This window comes from Heptranchias perlo, chromosome 8 (assembly GCF_035084215.1).
Source record: "Heptranchias perlo isolate sHepPer1 chromosome 8, sHepPer1.hap1, whole genome shotgun sequence".
Classification (NCBI taxonomy): domain Eukaryota; kingdom Metazoa; phylum Chordata; class Chondrichthyes; order Hexanchiformes; family Hexanchidae; genus Heptranchias; species Heptranchias perlo.
Window position 1 is genome coordinate 88,804,851 of NC_090332.1, and position 17,639 is coordinate 88,822,489.

Below are 17,639 nucleotides of genomic sequence, written 5' to 3' on the forward strand. Positions count from 1 at the left end.
AAAGGGTCTAAGGATAAACCCAGCAACTATAGGTCAGTCAGTTTAAGCACAGTGGTGGGGAAACTTTCAGAAACAATAATCAGGGACAGAATTAACAGTCGCTTGGATGAATGTGGATTGATTAGGGAAAGCCAGCATGGATTTGTTAATGGCAAATCGAGTTTAACCAACTTGATAAGAGTTTTTTGATGAGGGTAGATGAGGGCAATGCAGTTGATGTGGTGTATATGGATTTTCAAAAAGCGTTTGATAAAGTGCCACATGGTAGGTTTGCTATTAAGATTGCGGCCCATGGAATAAAGGGGGCAGTAGCAACATGGATACAGAATTGGCTAAATGACAGGAAACAGAGAGTAGTGATGAACAGTTGTTTTTCGGACTGGAGGGAGGTGTACAGTGGTGTTCCCCAGGGGTCAGTACTGGGACCACTGCTTTTCTTGATATATATTAATGACTTGGACTTGGGTGTACAGGGCACAATTTCAAAATTTGCGGATGACACAAAACTTGGAAGTGTAGTGAACAGTGAGGAGGATAGTGATAGACTTCAAGAGGATATGGACACTCTGGTGGCATGGGCAGACGCGTGTCAGATGAAGTTTAATGCAGAGAAAATGCGAGGTGATGCATTTCGGTCGGAAAAATGAGGAGAGGCAATATAAACTGGAGGGCACAACTCTAAAAAGGGTGGAGGAACAGAGGGATCTGGGGGTATATGTGCATAAATCGTTGAAGGTGGCAGGGCAGGTTGAGAAAACGGTTAAAAAAGCATTTGGGGTCCTGGGCTTCATAAATAGAGGCATAGAGTACAAATGCAAGAAAGTCACGAGGAACCTTTATAAAACACTGGTTCGACCACAACTGGAATATTGTGTCCAGTTCTGGGCACCGCACTTTAGGAAGGATGTGAATGCCTTAGAGAGGGTGCAGAGGAGATTTACTGGAATGATTCCAGGGATGAGGGACTTAAATTACATGAATAGAGTTGGGATTGTTCTCCTTGGAACAGAGAAGGTTGCGAGGAGATTTGATAGAGGTATTCAAAATCATGAAGGGTCTAGACAGAGTAGATAGAGAGAAACTGTTCTCATTGGCGGAAGGGTCAAGAACCAAAGGGCATAGATTTAAGGTGATTGGCAAAAGAACCAAAGGTGACATGAGGAAAAACTTTTTTACACAGTGAGTGGTTATGATCTGAAATGCACTGCCCGAGGGGGTGGTGGAGGCAGATTCAATCATGGCCTTCAAAAGGGAACTGGATAAGTACTTGAAAGGAAAAAATGTGCAGGGCTACGGGGAAAGGGCGGGGAAGTGGGACTAGCTGGATTGCTCGTGCATGGAGCCGGAGCGGACTCGATGGCCCGAATGGCCTCCTTTCATGCTGCAACCTTCATTGATTCTATAAATACTGATCTTATAAAATATCTGTTTTAAAAATGGCTCGTCCGATTAAAAAAAAATGAGCAAAGTCATGGAGCAGAGGATCAAGGTAAGCTATCCGTCAACACGCTGAATTCCCGATTCCAGTTGTGCTACTTTGAGGAAAGGCAAAGCCTCTCTCCACAAGAAGGCAAAGGAAATCATGGATCGATTCAGCCTGGGTAATAATCTGGCAGATCACAGCATCTGGTTTCATTAGGGCCAGAAGCCTGGGGATAGGTCACCAGCCTGCCTGTCCAGTTAGGGATGGTGTTTGCAACAAAAGCCAAGAATAGCAATGGGGGAAAAAAAAACCTTAGAAAAGATGACGTCTCAGCCTAAAAGCACTTCTAAAAACATTTCTGAACCTTGTCTGTTTTATTTCTTCATACTTGACAATCTAATGCTATGAGTTCGCGTCAGAAAGAATCAAAGCTTGTGATGGCCTTGCTTGAACCACTGTGAAAACTGAAAATGCACAGAAATCTTTGCAAGTTGTGAAATCATTCCCCTTTTTGGCTCCCCTCGATGATAAAGGCAGTGAGTAATTAAGATCATACAGAAGGTCCCAGGTTGGATTACAGATCATTGCTGAGTTAGTATGATGTCAGCTGGGCTGGCAGTCGGGGTCCCCGCAAATGGCATCAGGGCCTCTGGGGGTAGGCAAGGGAAACTCCGCACAGGCTCCTGGTCCTGATTACGATTCATTAACTCCTGCAGGGAAGTGGCATGTGCCTGACCATCAGGTGAGGGCAGGATCTAGCTGGGACCAGAAACTCCCCACAGTCGAGTGACTTGCCGGCTCAGCATGTGGAGAATGATGAGACACCAAAGAGGCAGCCAGTGCCCGTGAGAGTGCACCTCAGCAAGGAGCCAAATGAGGGGGAGGGGGGCGGTAGGGAGGTAGAAACTGGCGGCTCCTCCATAGAGTTGAGCCTGAGGTCAGGCCCCAAGGGAGTGGACGCAATCCAGGGGGAGATGGGGCGGGGGGCACCGATGGGCCAGCAGCGGGCTTGAAATTTTTTGTGGAGCCCGCTCAATGCTTGGCACCGATAGGCGCAGCACGATGACCAGTGTCGGGGGTCCTACAACGGGCGTACGACCCCTATCTAAATATTTTGATAAGGCTTCCGCCATGTCTTGGATGCGAACGCTAGCTGCCCATTTTAAGGCCCACCTGGAATTAGGTCGGGCTGGCCTCAGGCCAATGGGCAGGCTATTTTTAAAAAAAAAATTCAATTTCCAATTTCCCCATTTCCCAGCATACACGAGGTGGGCGACAGGTAAAATCCATCTCCCGATGTCTTGAAGAAAAGAAGAGGGAGGGAAAGGGGAAAAATTCCTCAAGCAGCACCCTCTCCAAAATATGACCTCTACCTCCCCAGGGACAAAATAAAATCTGGCATGTAGGCTGCACTGCAACCTTGTTTTTAAAAGTGGGGGCCATATGATGGTTACGGCATGTACTGCTGATTGAGTGAAATAAAAGGGAAATATAATCGTCCATTCTGAGTACACTATATATCTCAACACAATGAGGAGTAAAAATATCCTTTATTATCTTCCCTATCCCGTCCCCCCAAAAAAGTGCTGAGATGGTGAGAGGAGCAAGAGATGTCCAGATATCTTTCACGGGTGAGATCCATGGGCGCCTCACTTTTGGCTACGGTTCAAAGGGGTCTGATTTAAAGGGGTAGGCATACATGTTTATTTGTTGGCTTTATCAATAGTAGTGTCAAATGCAATGCTACAAAGAATACGTGAGATGAAGACAAAATATTTCAACAATATTGTTGGCAAATCTGTTTAGCTGAACCCCGATTTTAATCGCTCCCCCACTGGCAGTGGTGCCTTCAGCTGCCTCGGCCCTAAGCTCTGGAATTCCCTCCCTAAACCTCTCCACCTCTCTCTCCTCCTTTAAGGCGCTCCTCAATAACCTACCTCTCACCTGTCCTAATATCTCTTTATGTGGCTCGGAGTCAAATTTTGTTTGATAATCGCTCCTGTGAAGTGCCTTGGGACGTTTTACTACGTTAAAGGCGCTATATCAATGCAAGATGCTGTTGATGATTCTGTTGGTAAGAACAGTTTGCAACTGAGCCATACGGATCAAGAGGCCCCAGGTTTGATCTTTAATACATGGTTAGCTACTTGATTTCGGTTGGCGTAGCAGTGGAGACAACACAATTGGCCTCTTCACCTCTGGAGTAGAGAGGGGAAAATCAGGCACAGCTCCAGTTGCTGAATGGTATCTATGACCTCTATTGGAATGTGCATAGCTGTGGACATACTGCAAGAACAGGATCAGGCTGAGTTAGGACACTTCCCATGGGAGAAACACTTACTGACTGGGCACGCACATGGCCACTTAGATGAAGTAGTAATGTGTGGCCAGAATGGTTGGGACCATGCCTCAGCAGGAGTCGATGCTGCATGAGTTAAAGAGGGAGCAAAGAGGAAAGAAATGCATAAGCATCCTCGTTTTTTTGACTGATGCCGTCTCGCCCTCTGCGTCACCAAGCACCGTGTGCATATCAGCTGGCAAAAGTTACAGCTACATGGTATCAGAGTGCAAAGTTCCAGAGTGTTGCCCTTTAGCTGTACTTATTTAACATGATTCCCCTCTGGACAACAATTTAAAAATAATTAGGAATGGAATGGCAAAGGAAAACATTAGAATTTTCAGTTCCCCTTTAAAGAAGTTGTTGCAGGCCAATACGCCACAGGATTCTAGTGTATGAATGGACAAATAGTGTAGAAATTCCTCTCTCTGCTACTATAGTACAGGCGTTAACTGTTTAAAATAAATGGCTTCATGCCTCCACTAAAACAGCGGAGTAAGGAATTTCAGACGAATGCCTTAGTATGCATGCACCAGTATCCCATGCGTAATGCCACTACCAAGATTTTGTTTGGCTCAACCTTAAAACTTTGAAGTTGTCTTCATTATCAATAAGTGAAAAGGTGTGAAAAGCCTTTTTTTTACTCTTTTGCTTACCCTGAATGGTTATAGTCAAAATATTATCGACACTCGATCATAGTAAAGCAAAACAGAAATTCTAGCTCAAGAGAGTAATAACCCAACTCCTGTTTAACAAGTCACAGTTCGTTAAAAGAGATGAAAGGGGGAAAAAATTGAAAGGTGTTTAGTAAATGAAAGAAAACCTCATTTGTACCACAGCACCTGAACTCCAAGCCTGAACCAGTTAGTTAAAGCTAGCTTTAGAAGACAAGCACCTATTAGTTACTTAGGCACATCAAGAGCTCCCTCAGAAAGTAACTTTGAACTTTGCTGTGTTCCCAAAGCAATCCCAACCTCTTCACCCTTTTTGACAGGTAATAAAAGTTTACAGCAAATCCACACCAAGCCATGCACCAGGAAGTTGTCATAGTAACAGAGAGTAAAGCTGGGAAGAAAAACTCTAAAATCGATAAATATTAATGTCTAATCCATTTAAAAAACGCCCTTAAAGCAGGGCTTCAGAGCTAAAAGTTATTATTCAATGAAAATAAATATGTATATGACTAAAAAGTTGAAAAAATTTCAGGTAAGTTAAACTGATTAGTTTTGTTACGACAGTAAAGTCCTTAATTTAATTTAGTGGTCAGTCACTCCCAGCATTCATTGTCAATTTATTTACCAGGTAACGGGCCTCCCGGTGAATGGCTTGCGGATGATTTTCGCCTGCGCGACTTGTAAACAGTTACTATTGGGGACTTGCCTGCTCGATTAGATTGGTCAATCATAGGTTGGACTATCCTTCTCCTGGCATTTATGAACCTGTATGAATGGAGCAAAGAAACAGAAGTTACTTGGATGCAGTTAAAAACAAACTAAATTAAAATGATCTTCAACAGCAAGAGTACGCAGGGTACGTGCAGATTTGGCGAACACCATGTGACTCTCCTAGTCTGCATTTTTTGCTTCACCTCCCACTAGAGCCCCTGTAACCTCTGCTGACCTGCTGAGAGTGCAAGCTTAGGGGTTCCGATTTTGATTTATGTCCTTCTGTTTTTTTGCCACAGCTGGACATTTCCATTTCATCTTGTAGAGAGGGAATAATTAGACTTTCCAGGAAACAATACCAACACTGCCCTCTCTTCTATTTCAAGACAAAATAATTGCAGCTGATAAAGAAACGTGGCTCATATGAGCATCTGTTGCCTCACCTAATTAGTGAAGAATCTTCCCTTTGTCCCACTCTCTTACACTCTTCAGTCAACCCTCCCCATTCCTTCTACTCTACTAACTCCATTTTAAGTCCCATGTTAAGAAAATGAACTGCGATGATGGTATACCATCAAAAAAAGGCAATGTCTGGAGTTTTTATCACCACTAACTCATACTGCTGAGGGAGACCAGAGCAAAAACATTCCATTTAAAGCTTCTGTCTTCCCCCCCGTGCCCCCCCCCAACTCTTTATGTAAAGTTTAGGGTCAAACAGAGGTCACTGCTATACAACCAGTGACCTTCTAAATCTAGTTTTCAGCAATAGTTTACAGCCTGGTCTACAAAAAAAAATCCACATAAAATCCTTCTGGGGAGCGTTTATGCTGTGAAGGGCAGAATAAAAAAAAGTTTTAAAACGCAAACATATAAAGCACATTTGGAGGAACATTTAAAGTGTAGACTGATAGCAATAATCTGTTGGGAAACCTGCTTTTCAACCTTATGTCAAACTCACATAGGAATACCAGGGGGCAAAAGTTAGTCAAAGGAACCAGAGCCCATGCAGCGAGTTCAGTCTAACCCTGTTGAGGAGGAAATTCAATTTTCAAATAACCTACTTGTCTTGCAATATTTGTCTTCAATTCACACTCTTATTTTTCTTCAGCTGGACAGGAGCAGAGCAAAGGCCCCAATTCCCCATTGTCAGAATGCCATTTCATAATGTAAGAGTGCTTGACTGCGTTAAGACGCACACTTAACATTAACGGAAACACAGTGGAATGAAACCCAGGTAAGCAATCATTTTAAAACAAAAAACAAATCATTCGGTTTTGGTAACCAATGGATTACATTTTTTCTGTGCACTATTTTTAGCGCCAGTTAATATGTTTGCATAAATTCCTGTCTGCAATATTGTAACTGTTTTAAAATAATGCAGACAATAATTCATGCAAATGCTTTGATCCGTGCATTAAATGGTGCAGAGGAAATTAAAACCACAACAGTTATTTGCGCATGAAGTTACTTCAAGCCTACTGCACAGAAACAGGCCATTCGGCCCAACTGGTCTATGCCGGCATTTATGCTCCACATGAACCTCCATCCTCCCTACTTCATCTCACACTATCAGCATATCCTTCTATTCCTTTCTCCCTCATGTGTTTATTTAGCTTCCCCTTAAGTGCATCTATTCTATTTGCCTCAACTACTCCTTTTGGCAGCGCGCTCCACATTCCTACCACTCTTTGGGTAGAGAAGTTTCTCCTGAATTCCCTACTGGATTTATTAGTGACTATCTTATTTTTATAACCTCTAGTTTTGGACTCCCCCACATGGAAACATTTTCCCTATGCCTACCCGATCAAACCCTTTCATTATCCTAAAGATCTTTATTAGGTCACCCATCAGCCTTCTCTTTTCTAAAGAAAAGAGCCCCAGCCTGTTCGGTCTTTCCTGATAAATATATCCACTCAGTTCTGGTATCATCCTTTGTCATAAATGTTTTTTTTAATGCCTTATTTGAAAAAGAACTCTCACAGTGCATTACCCTCCCTTCTCCTATGTACGTGTTTACTGTTGCTATGTGCTGCTGTACCAATGTGCTGCATGTGGTTTTGGTAAAAATAGAACCTCCATATGGTGGTGGGGTACAGGTTCTCAACCAATCACACCCGGGCCATCAGGGAGAGCCGGCAAGTGGAAGGAACCCAATTTCCTACAGGGACAGAGGGAGAATAGGCTGAGCCAGTTCAGTCATTCTTGATCACCGCTCTGCCACAGGTTACCTAGCGAGAGCAGGTGACTGGTCCACTCGTTCGGACAGAATGAATGTGCAGTTTGCATATGTGCGGGTGGTGGAATCTAAAGAGGGAGCACATTTACAAAGACAATAAAAAGGGGATATTAAGGAAATGCTGGTCAGAGAATTTTTATTATTCGTTCATGGGATGTGGGCGTCGCTGGCGAGGCCGGCATTTATTGCCCATCCCTAATTGCCCCTTGAGAAGGTGGTGGTGAGCCGCCTTCTTGAACCGCTGCAGTCCGTGTGGTGAAGGTTCTCCCAGTGCCGTTAGGAAGGGAGTTCCAGGATTTCGACCCAGCGACGATGAAGGAACGGCGATATATTTCCAAGTCGGGATGGTGTGTGACTTGGAGGGGAACGTGCAGATGGTGTTGTTCCCATGTGCCTGCTGCCCTTGTCCTTCTAGGTGGTAGAGGTCACAGGTTTGGGAGGTGCTGTCGAAGAAGCCTTGGCAAGTTGCTGCAGTGCATCCAGTAGATGGTACACACTGCAGCCACGGTGCACCGGTGGTGAAGGGAGTGAATGTTTAGGGTGGTGGATGGGGTGCCAATCAAGTGGGCTGCTTTGTCCTGGATGGTGTCGAGCTTCTTGAGTGTTGTTGGAGCTGCACTCATCCAGGCAAGTGGAGAGTATTCCATCACACTCCTGACTTGTGCCTTGTAGATGGTGGAAGAATAGGGAAGAATAGTCAAAGGATAAACGAACTTGGGGAGCTTAGGTTTGCCTCTGAGTGGCTGTTCTAGTAAAGGGCCTAGGCAGAGCCCTTGGGGCATGCCCTCCCACCTTTCAGTCAGATCATAATAGTGGAAGGGAAGGGATTTTTTAATTTAAAAAGCGGAGAATATGAATAAAATCCATATGTATAGGGCCTACAGCGGGTAATGGAAATCACAGTGCTGGCCGATACAAAATCTCAGCTCACACCTACTAATCCCCCAGTATTCCACTGTAGTCTCCACTGATCCAGTAGTGCAGTTGTTTTTTTTAAACACACTGACTATATTCACTGCAGCCCCATAGCAACCCACACTTTTGTTCCCTTGTTGACATGGCACAGTTACTCGGCCTAAGTCAGCATGAGGGTATGGCTGCTCTAAATATAGCACCAGGCTTTTTTTTATAAAAACTTTCCCCAATTCTCCAGAGACAAACAGAACAGGTATTTAGTCCCAACTAATCTTTTCTCTAGCCACCCCTTAATGTAGTAGAGCTATTAATTCTATAATACAATAGGTTCAAAAGAGTCTCTCCAAACACAACCCCTTTGCTGGACCAAATGACTAATAACATTCTAATAAAGCTTTTTTTTTCTTGATAAGTTTAACACATGAGGTCAGACAGAAAAAAAACAGCTCAAGTGATTTATATATTTCAAAACAATAACTTTTGCATTACTTGGACTGATGCACAAACTACTTTGAAATTGGGAGTAATTTGTACTTGGAAGTCCAAAAATATTTTCTCACATACAACACTGCAGCCTATATAAGGCAGCCACTAAACTGTATTAGTCCCCGGATTTAAAATTAATTATCAGAACATTTTATCCGTGATATTCTCTTCAAAAACACAGAACTTTTTACATGAAAGTGCGATATTTATTGTAATTAATGCTGTACAAAGTTGACTAATTCGCCACTGTCATTAAAGGCACAGGTATATAAAGCACACTGTATGAATAAGGCAATTAAAATTAAAAACCTGCTTCTTCATTAGCTCCTTTTGTTACACAACGAGTTAGGATTTAAAAAAAAATAAAATAAATATCACAGGAAAGGATGGCGAAAGTTATCTCTATTGTGTCCTCCTGAATGCATTTTCTGTAATCAATGCAGCCAGCGAACACCCTTTCATCTGTGGAGACCTACAAGCCAACACTCCCCTTCCATGCATACATATATAGAGTCCCCCCCCCTCTCCCATGACACACTGAGTCTTCTGAATTCCTCTCCTAGCAGGAAGCCAGTGGAACTAAAGGTTTCCTGTGAACTTCTGAAACCAAAGCACAACTGTCACTATTTTCTATGGCATTCTATTAACTCTTTTATCCAAGAAAATGCAATTACATTGTAGCTGAAAGGACAATGCCCTTTAAAGGGCGGTGCAGTATATTGGCGTTGGAAACATATGCCTAGACTGCCCTACTGGCACATGCAGATGGCTGGTAAGAACCAACAAGTGGTTTTTCTTTTTATTTTGGGAGTTATTTGTTTTTCAATATTCTCAGATTAGCTGCGGTAAAAGTCACAATGATAGACGGTATTAAAAAACAAGAAAAAAAAACAAGCTTGTCCCACAAGCTCATCTGGATAAACATCCATCGTTCATTTTTTTCCAACATTTGTTAAATCAACAACTTATCTTGGTATACTCAGAATTTATTTTGCAATAGCCCATTGGGATAATTTGTACCTCCGCAATGTGTCTGTAGGCTGCAGCAAGATACAAGATCACTTTCCTTCTGGTCAAAGTAATAAAATGACAGAATGTTCTTGCTCCACCCACTGGGGTCATTCTTAGGTCAGCTTCTCATCCCCATAATAAGTGTTTAAATAAACTGGTCCAGCTGTTTGTTTCTGCAGAACCCATTAGTCCTCCATCTTATTCTCTCTGCAATCATACCCCAACATGCCTTGTACATGGATGCACTCACTTAAAATCCAGCCTTTACAACAGAATAGCCACGTTAAAGCCCTCCAGAATGCGACTGATTCTAAAAGCATTTTCAGAACACTTAAACTTATATGAAATGAGCCACAGAAGGATGTAACCATATATCAGCAGGCTGACACACTCCAACAAAGTAGACCTGTATTATCATTTTGACAGGTTTTTCCACAGATGACAAAAGTGCAAAAGGTGAAAATTGTGATAAAACATTTTAGGGGTTCAAAAGAGCATTTTGATGTCTTCCTGTCTGGAAAACAAAATTACATTTATAGAAAAAGTAGCAGCATGAATTGGAAGCTTGATTTCTTTCCAAACAGAGCACTCAATTTTATCCATATATTTATTTATATAAATGAAAGCTGTTGTTACACTTACTTATATTAATACGAATACCAAACTGAAAACATAAATCTCAATGTATGTTGGGAGGACAGATTCCCTAAGTAAGTATAGCTATGAATCAAGCCTTCTCTTTTTGCAGTTTACCTGGAGTGCAGATCAACCAATTGTCATGGTTACTTTATAATGGTAATAGCACTTGTACTTATGTAGCACCTTATCACATTGAAACGTCTCAAACATTTCACATACAACGAATTACTTTCTTTTAAAAGTGTAATGAATTGTTGTGTAGGCAAACATGGCAACCATTTGTGTATACAGCAAGATCCACAAATACCAATTAAATGAATGACCAGTTCATCTCTTTTTGCTGGCATTGATTGAGAGGAATTTAGGCCAGGTTCATTGGGGAGAACGCTGCTCTTTTTTGAATAGTGCCAATGGAATCTTTAACATCCACTTGAACAGGTAGATGGGACTTTAGTTTAATGTCTCATTTGAAGGGACTCTCCTCCAAATATGGACCAGTCCTTCAGTCCTGCACTGGAGTAACAAGCTAGATTCTCAATATAGCAAAGTCAAATGTCAGCACATTGGTGGGAATGTCTTTTTTCCAGCCTTTGGTAAATGTGCTCACTACCATTGACTGATTGTATGACATTTTGTGAAACCTAAACAAAGCCACAGAGATCTAATAGACATACTACCAGAACAACAAGAGGCCAAACAAATCCCAGTGCCAGCAACTGGATCTGTTGTTTCACAGTATGATTTCTGCGTTGAGGCAACAGTTGTAGCTACTTAGCAAAGCAAAGAATTTCCTTTTATGTCCTGTGATATTTCACATAGATTACCTTTTCTAGTCAATAGTTTACACAAGGATTTCTGCTTCCAACAGCCATCTATTTCTTCACTTACAATGAAAGATTTGGGCAGATTGGTGATTGGAGAATTTCCATTCTCATTCTACCAGATGGAACATGAGTCTAATAATCCAATTATCTGACTAAACATCTTGTTTCTTCTTCCCCATTTGCCTTTTTTTAAAGTAAAACAAAAATCCCAATTGGTTTGACAACATGACACAAGAACAGAGAGAGTTTAATGACAGCAGGGTTTACCTTATTTAAAAAATATATATTTTGCCTTAACTGGGAGATTTTATCACCAACAAAAAAAAAACATTTGCTTTGAGCTTTGACTCTTTTCTCTTCGAAGGCCAAATGATGAAGCAATTTTGAGTTCCATGGTTAAAATTGCACTTTGTGATATTCAAGGAAGATTACGCATTCACATGTCGCTTTACGCCTCTCAGCACATTCCAAAGTGCTTCAGAGACAATGGGGTAAATTTTAACCCAAGGAGTGGGTGGGTTGGGGGTGGATGGGAAGGTAAAAATTGTAAAAAAGTAAAACTCGACCCCAACCCGCCTCCAGCCCGCCCACTTCTGGTTTTAATGGAGGCAGGTCAAGGGGCGGGCGACCAACCCCCTCTTAGCAGGTGAGTCGGTCAGTGAAATCTTTTAAGGAGGCTGCGGGCCTCCATTTTAATAGGTTTTTTATTTTTAACTCCTGGGGGCCGGGATTCCCGGGGCTCGTGATTCTCGCCACGTAAGAGGCGAGAAGGCCCAGATCAACAGGTGAGTGCCTTTATTGCTCTGCTTGTGGGCCAGGAGGAGCAGGAGTGCTTCCCCCAGGCCCAACAAGCCTACCTGCCACGATCCCACACGCGCGATCAACCGACTCCGCCCCCCCCCCCCGCAGTCCGACTCCCCCATGATCTCTGACACCCCCCAATGTCCGGCCCTCCCATGACTGAGCCTCCGATGATCCCCCAATGACCGCCAACCCTGATGACTCCCCCCCCCAATGACCTCCAACCCTAACCCCCCGATGACCAACCCCCCCCCAACCCATGACCGACACCTCTCCCTCCCCCCGCTATCTAAGTGTTACCTACTGGCATCTGTTCCCTGGCTGTTCTCCCGTCCGACTGACAGCCAGCCTGTCAATCTGGCTGGCCTGTCGGGCGGGAAAACTACAGAAAAAAAATGAATGACGTCCTTGCATCAAAATCGTAAGGACGTCCGGTAAACCTGTGCTTCCGGGTTTCCTGTCAGGAACTCCCCCCTCCCCGCCCTCTTCCCGGCTCCCCACTAAAATTTACCCCCAATGAATTACAGTGCTTTGAAGTGCAAGGGCTGTTGTTATGTAGGCAAATGCAGCAGCTATTCGCGCATAGCAAGATTCCACAAACAGCAATAAGAAGAATTATAGTTACACTGGCCCTGATAATAACGGGGAGATTTGGCAGCCAGGAAACCTGGGTTTCACAGAGGTCCAGCCGAATTTAACGGCAGGACCAGTTTTAAGTTTTTCAAATCGGTTTCCTGCCCACGGCCGGCCAGATTGAGAGGCTGTCGTGTGGGAAGGTCTGCAGCACCAGGTGGGAATCAGAGAGGAAGGAGAGAGGGAGGGGTAGGTCGTGGGCTGTGGAGGACAAAAAGGGGGGGAGGGGAGCGGGGGACTGTGGAGGACAAAGAGGGGGTGGGGAGGAGGAGATCGGGGGGGGGGGGGGGCGTGGGGGGAGTTGGACCTTGGTCGGGAGGTGAGTCGGACATCGGGCATGGGGGGGGGTTGCGAAGGACATCGGAGATCCGATTGCGGGGGGAGGGGTCGGCTGGTCAAGGGGGTCCGATTGCGGGGTTGGAAGCAGGTTTGTTTGGGGGGAGGGGGGGGGCCGGGGGGGAAGCTCTCCTGCTCCTCCTAGCCCACAAGCAGTGCTGGAAAAGCACTTACCTGTTCCATTCAGATATTCCCACTTCGCTTCACCCCCCCACCCCCCCGGGTATCCCGAGGCCCCAAAAACTCGGACCCCAGGAGTTAAATGGGAAATAGAGGTTAAATTTGAGGCAAGCAGCCTCTTTGAAATATTTTAAGGATGGACCCAGCTCCGGAGAGCAGGTTAGTTGTCCACTCCCCAATCTGCCTTCGTCAAAACCACTGGAGACGGGTTGGGGTTGGGTTTCCATTATTTTTTTAATTTTTAACCCGCCCGTTTTTGGTAGTGTTGCTCGAGGGGAGGAATGCTGGGCAGTACACCAGGAGAACTCCCCGATCTTCTTCAAATAGTGGCCTGCGATCTTTAATGTCACCCCTGCCAATGCAGCATTCCCTCAACACTGCTTTGAAACGTCAGTTTAGATAATGTGCGGTTAACCTGTTTATTTAAAAATGGGCTAATGCCTCCATTAAATGGAATTTCGTGCAAACACAGGAGTGTCTAACACAGTGCAATTCTCCACAAATTTAAAAAATATATATTTTGTCTATTTTGTGGGACCAAACATAATGTAACTTGGGTTACAATTAAAGAAATGTTGTGTGATCGGCTGTGATCTTATTGCTGTTGCAGATGACAAAATATTATCAGGCACTATAATGTGCTGACATTAATTCATGAATACTGTCAACGCAGATAAAAGCAGAGGATGTTGAATTAAATATGTATTTAATATTCCTTTACTTCTGAAGCTAACAAAAATGTTTTTCACTTAATTTTTTGTGTGCAATGTTTAACTTAAAAAATAATTGTTAAAGCATGTTAACTAAATGGATCCATAATCCATGATTCAATTTGATCTGTGCAGGGTATAAAGGTGCATGTGGAATTTATGAATTTGCTACGTATTCAGTACGCAAATCCTAGACTGGTAATGGATTTGGCTTCATAAAACCTTCAATCGAGTGGTAAGATTAATCAAAAAACATAAATAATGGTAGACCCAAACCGTTAAGGTCCTAATGTATTTTGTTTGAACATACGAACGCACAAATTAAGAGCAGGAGTAGGCCATTCGGCCCCCCGAGCCTGCTCCGCCATTTGATAAGATCATGGCTGATCTGATTGTGACCTCAACCTGACTTTCCCGTCTACCTACTATAACCTTTGACCCCCTTGTTAATCAGGAATCTATCTAACTCAGCCTTAAAAATATTCAATGACCCTGCCTCCACCGCTCTCTGGGGAAGGGAGTTCCACAGACTCACAACCCTCTGAGAGAAAAAATGTCTCCTCTTCTCCGTTTTAAATGGGAGACCCCTTATTTTTAAACTGTGGCCCCTAGTTCTAGTCTCCCCCACAAGGGGAAACATCCTCTCAGCATGGTGCGTTTGGTGGGATTTCTCCCCTGTATTTCTCCATTTAAATCCCCTCTTTGATCTCACGCTCCTCTCCTTTACGCGGAAAGGTACTGTAGGGTTGCTATCTATAATGTTTTGGACTGGACAGTCCAGTTATTGATTGGAATGCCTAAAAATTTATTAAAGAAGTAAACCAAGACACCAAGGTGTAAATTTCCGCCTTCACTGCATGAACGGCAGTCTGGCAGAGTGGATCAACATAACAGAAATGAGGCGGGATCCTAACAGACAGACAATCCACTCCGCCTGCCTGTGCGGTGACGATGGACATTTATCCCCAAATGTCTGATTTTTAAAGTACAAGACCATTTGCCACTCATACCTGCGTCTTTTTATTCCAAGGCTTCAGTTAGCAAGCCATGGAGCTTTCCAATGAATTCTTGACACCAGCAGAGCAGACATCAGAATTCAAAGCCACCTTCCCACCCATGACCCACCCTATCCAACCTCCTGTCCACTCTTTGGACATGGAAAAGGCAATCAACCCTGAGCTGAAGACAGTCTGAGCCATGGAATTTGCCTCTCATGCCATTTTGCAAAATGGCAGAGACTCTCTTTTCAAAACAAATGTCAGTTTAAGTCTCCGTGAGGAAGTTAAAACCAACCTGAATATCGAGTACAAGTTCAGTTTGGAGAAGATAGTGTGCAGTGCTGCAGGGCAGGACTCAACCTGCCAGTTTTTTTTTTCTTTTCTGAAGACAAAGTGCTCTGTTGCCATGCTAAGCCTCCACCTAGCAACCCAAGGAGTACTGGTAAAACTTGCCCAATGTCGTCAATTAAGGCTAAGATTTGAACTCATGACCTCTAGGTGGGAGTCCAGTGCGATAAGCTGGAGTTACTGGGCCACCTGCAACGGACAGAATCTTTGAAAGCCCCTAAGTCACCTGTTCACTAGCTCTTTACTTCCAGCAAGAAAATAGACGATTACAAGCACTACTCTTTTTTTTGGTTGTGGCTGCCATTGTTGGAGCATGTTTACTTATGGTAAACAAAAGCTTCAGACCAATCAAGCCGTCCGTGGTTTTACGATTAACGTAACACTGAATTTTGTTTATATTTGAATTAAGACTAGTCTTGTCACTTTCCTTACAATAAGTAAATGTGAAGTAGCATCACCGCCAGGTACTGTACACAACAGTATTTGTAAAAATGCACAGACACAAATGCTTCACACAAGGCCTCACAACAGATGACACCCTGCCTTTAACTCTTTGGCTACACAAATGTGTAAACCGCTGCCATTGCCTCCACAGTGAACAGCTGCTGATCGCCCAGGATTACGGTTTATCTGCGCCCTGCACTTCTGCACTGAAGCTACAAGACATTTAAAATTTGCTTGAAACTGAAGCCAAGTTTCATGAAGTCATGCTTGGCATCACTTCTCACTTTACTTCTCCTCCTCCACAAAGTCAAAAGCACAGCCGAGCTGTAATACATCACTTGTGAGCCAGAGAGCAGGATGTGCATTGCATCCCAGTCGCTTTAGAAACACAGTATGGAATATTCCTCAAAACTCAGCAAGGCTGGAAGAGAAAGGAACAGATTTTTACTTTGCTCTTTTTTGGTTTATTGTTTTTACCCATTTGTACAAAAATACATTTGGCAACTCCTGGTCACCTACTCTGAATTGTCTAATAGCATCGATTTTAAAATTCTCATCCTTGTTTTCAAATCCCACCGTGGCCTCGCCCCTCCCTATCTCTGTAACCCCTCCTCCAGCCCTGCAACCCTCCGAGATCTCTGCGCTCCTCCAATTCTGGCCTCTTGCGCATCCCCAATTTTTCTTCGCTCCATCATTGGCGGCCTTCAGCTGTCTAGGCCCAGGGCTCTGGGATTCCCTCCCTAAACCCCTCCGCCTCTCTACCTCTCTCTCCTCCTTTAAGACGCTCCTTAAAACCTACCTCTTTGACCAAGCTTTCGTTCACCTGTCCTAATATCTCCTTATGTGGCTCGAGGTGTTCAGGATAACTTTCTTAACCAGTACGTTTCCGGCCCAACGAGGAAGGAGGCATTGCTGGACTTGGTTCTAGGGAATGAGGTGGGCCAAGTGGAGCAAGTGTCATTGGGAGAGCATTTAGGGAGCAGTGATCATAGTATCATAAGGTTTAGAATAGCTATGGAAAAGGACACGGACCACTCTAAACTAAAAATACTCAATTGGAGGAGGGCCAATTTCAGTGGGATGAGAACGGATCTGGCCCGGGTAAATTGGAATTAAAGATTGGCAGGCAAAACTGTAATTGAACAGTGGGTGGCCTTTAAGGAGGAGATGGTTCTGGTACAGTCTAGGCACATTCCCACTAGGGAGAAAGATAGGGCAACTAAAGCCAGAGCTCCCTGGATGACAAAAGAGATAGTGAGTAAGATGAAACGGAAAAAAGGGGCGTATGACAGATGTCAGGTTGATAACACGAGTGAGACCAGGCAGAATATCGAAAGTTCAGAGGGGAAGTGAAAAAGGAAATAAGAGGGGCAAAGAGAGAGTACGAGAATAGACTGGCGGCCAACATAAAAGGGAATCCAAAAGTCTTCTACAGGCATGTAAACAGTAAATGAGTAGTAAAAGGAGGGGTGGGGCCGATTAGGGACCAAAAAGGAGATCTACGCATGGAGGCAGAGGGGATGGCTGAGGTACTAAATGAGTACTTTTCATCTGTCTTTGCCAAGGAAGAAGATGCTGTCACAGTCTCCATTAACAAAGATATGGTTGAGACACTGGATGGGTTAAAAATTGATAAAGAGGAGGTACTTGCAAGGCTAGTTGTACTTAAAGTAGATAAGTCACCCGGTCCAGATGGGATGCATCCTAGGTTGCTGAGGGAAGTAAGGGTTGAAATTGTGGAGGTACTGGCCATAATCTTCCAAACATCCTTAGATACAGGAGTGGTGCCAGAGGACTGGAGAATTGCAAATGTTACACCCTTGTTCAAAAAAGGGTGTAAGGATAAACCCAGCAACTATAGGCCAGTCAGTTTAAGCTCAGTGGTGGGGAAACTTTTAGAAACAATAATCAGGGACAGAATTAACAGTCACC

At 43.8% G+C, this 17,639-nt stretch overlaps 1 protein-coding gene across 4 annotated transcripts in view; it reads right to left on the reverse strand.

The window, feature by feature from the left end:
• LOC137324791 (homeobox protein Meis1) overlaps positions 1-17,639 on the reverse strand; it is a 181,697-nt gene that overhangs the window by 29,695 nt on the left and 134,363 nt on the right. For 2 of the 4 annotated variants that reach the window (XM_067989493.1, XM_067989495.1), the window contains exon 10: positions 5,061-5,200. In XM_067989493.1, coding sequence (XP_067845594.1) covers positions 5,061-5,200 — 140 coding nt within the window. The remainder of the gene's footprint in view (positions 1-5,060; positions 5,201-17,639) is intronic. The other 2 variants (XM_067989494.1, XM_067989496.1) reach the window with 1 other exon arrangement.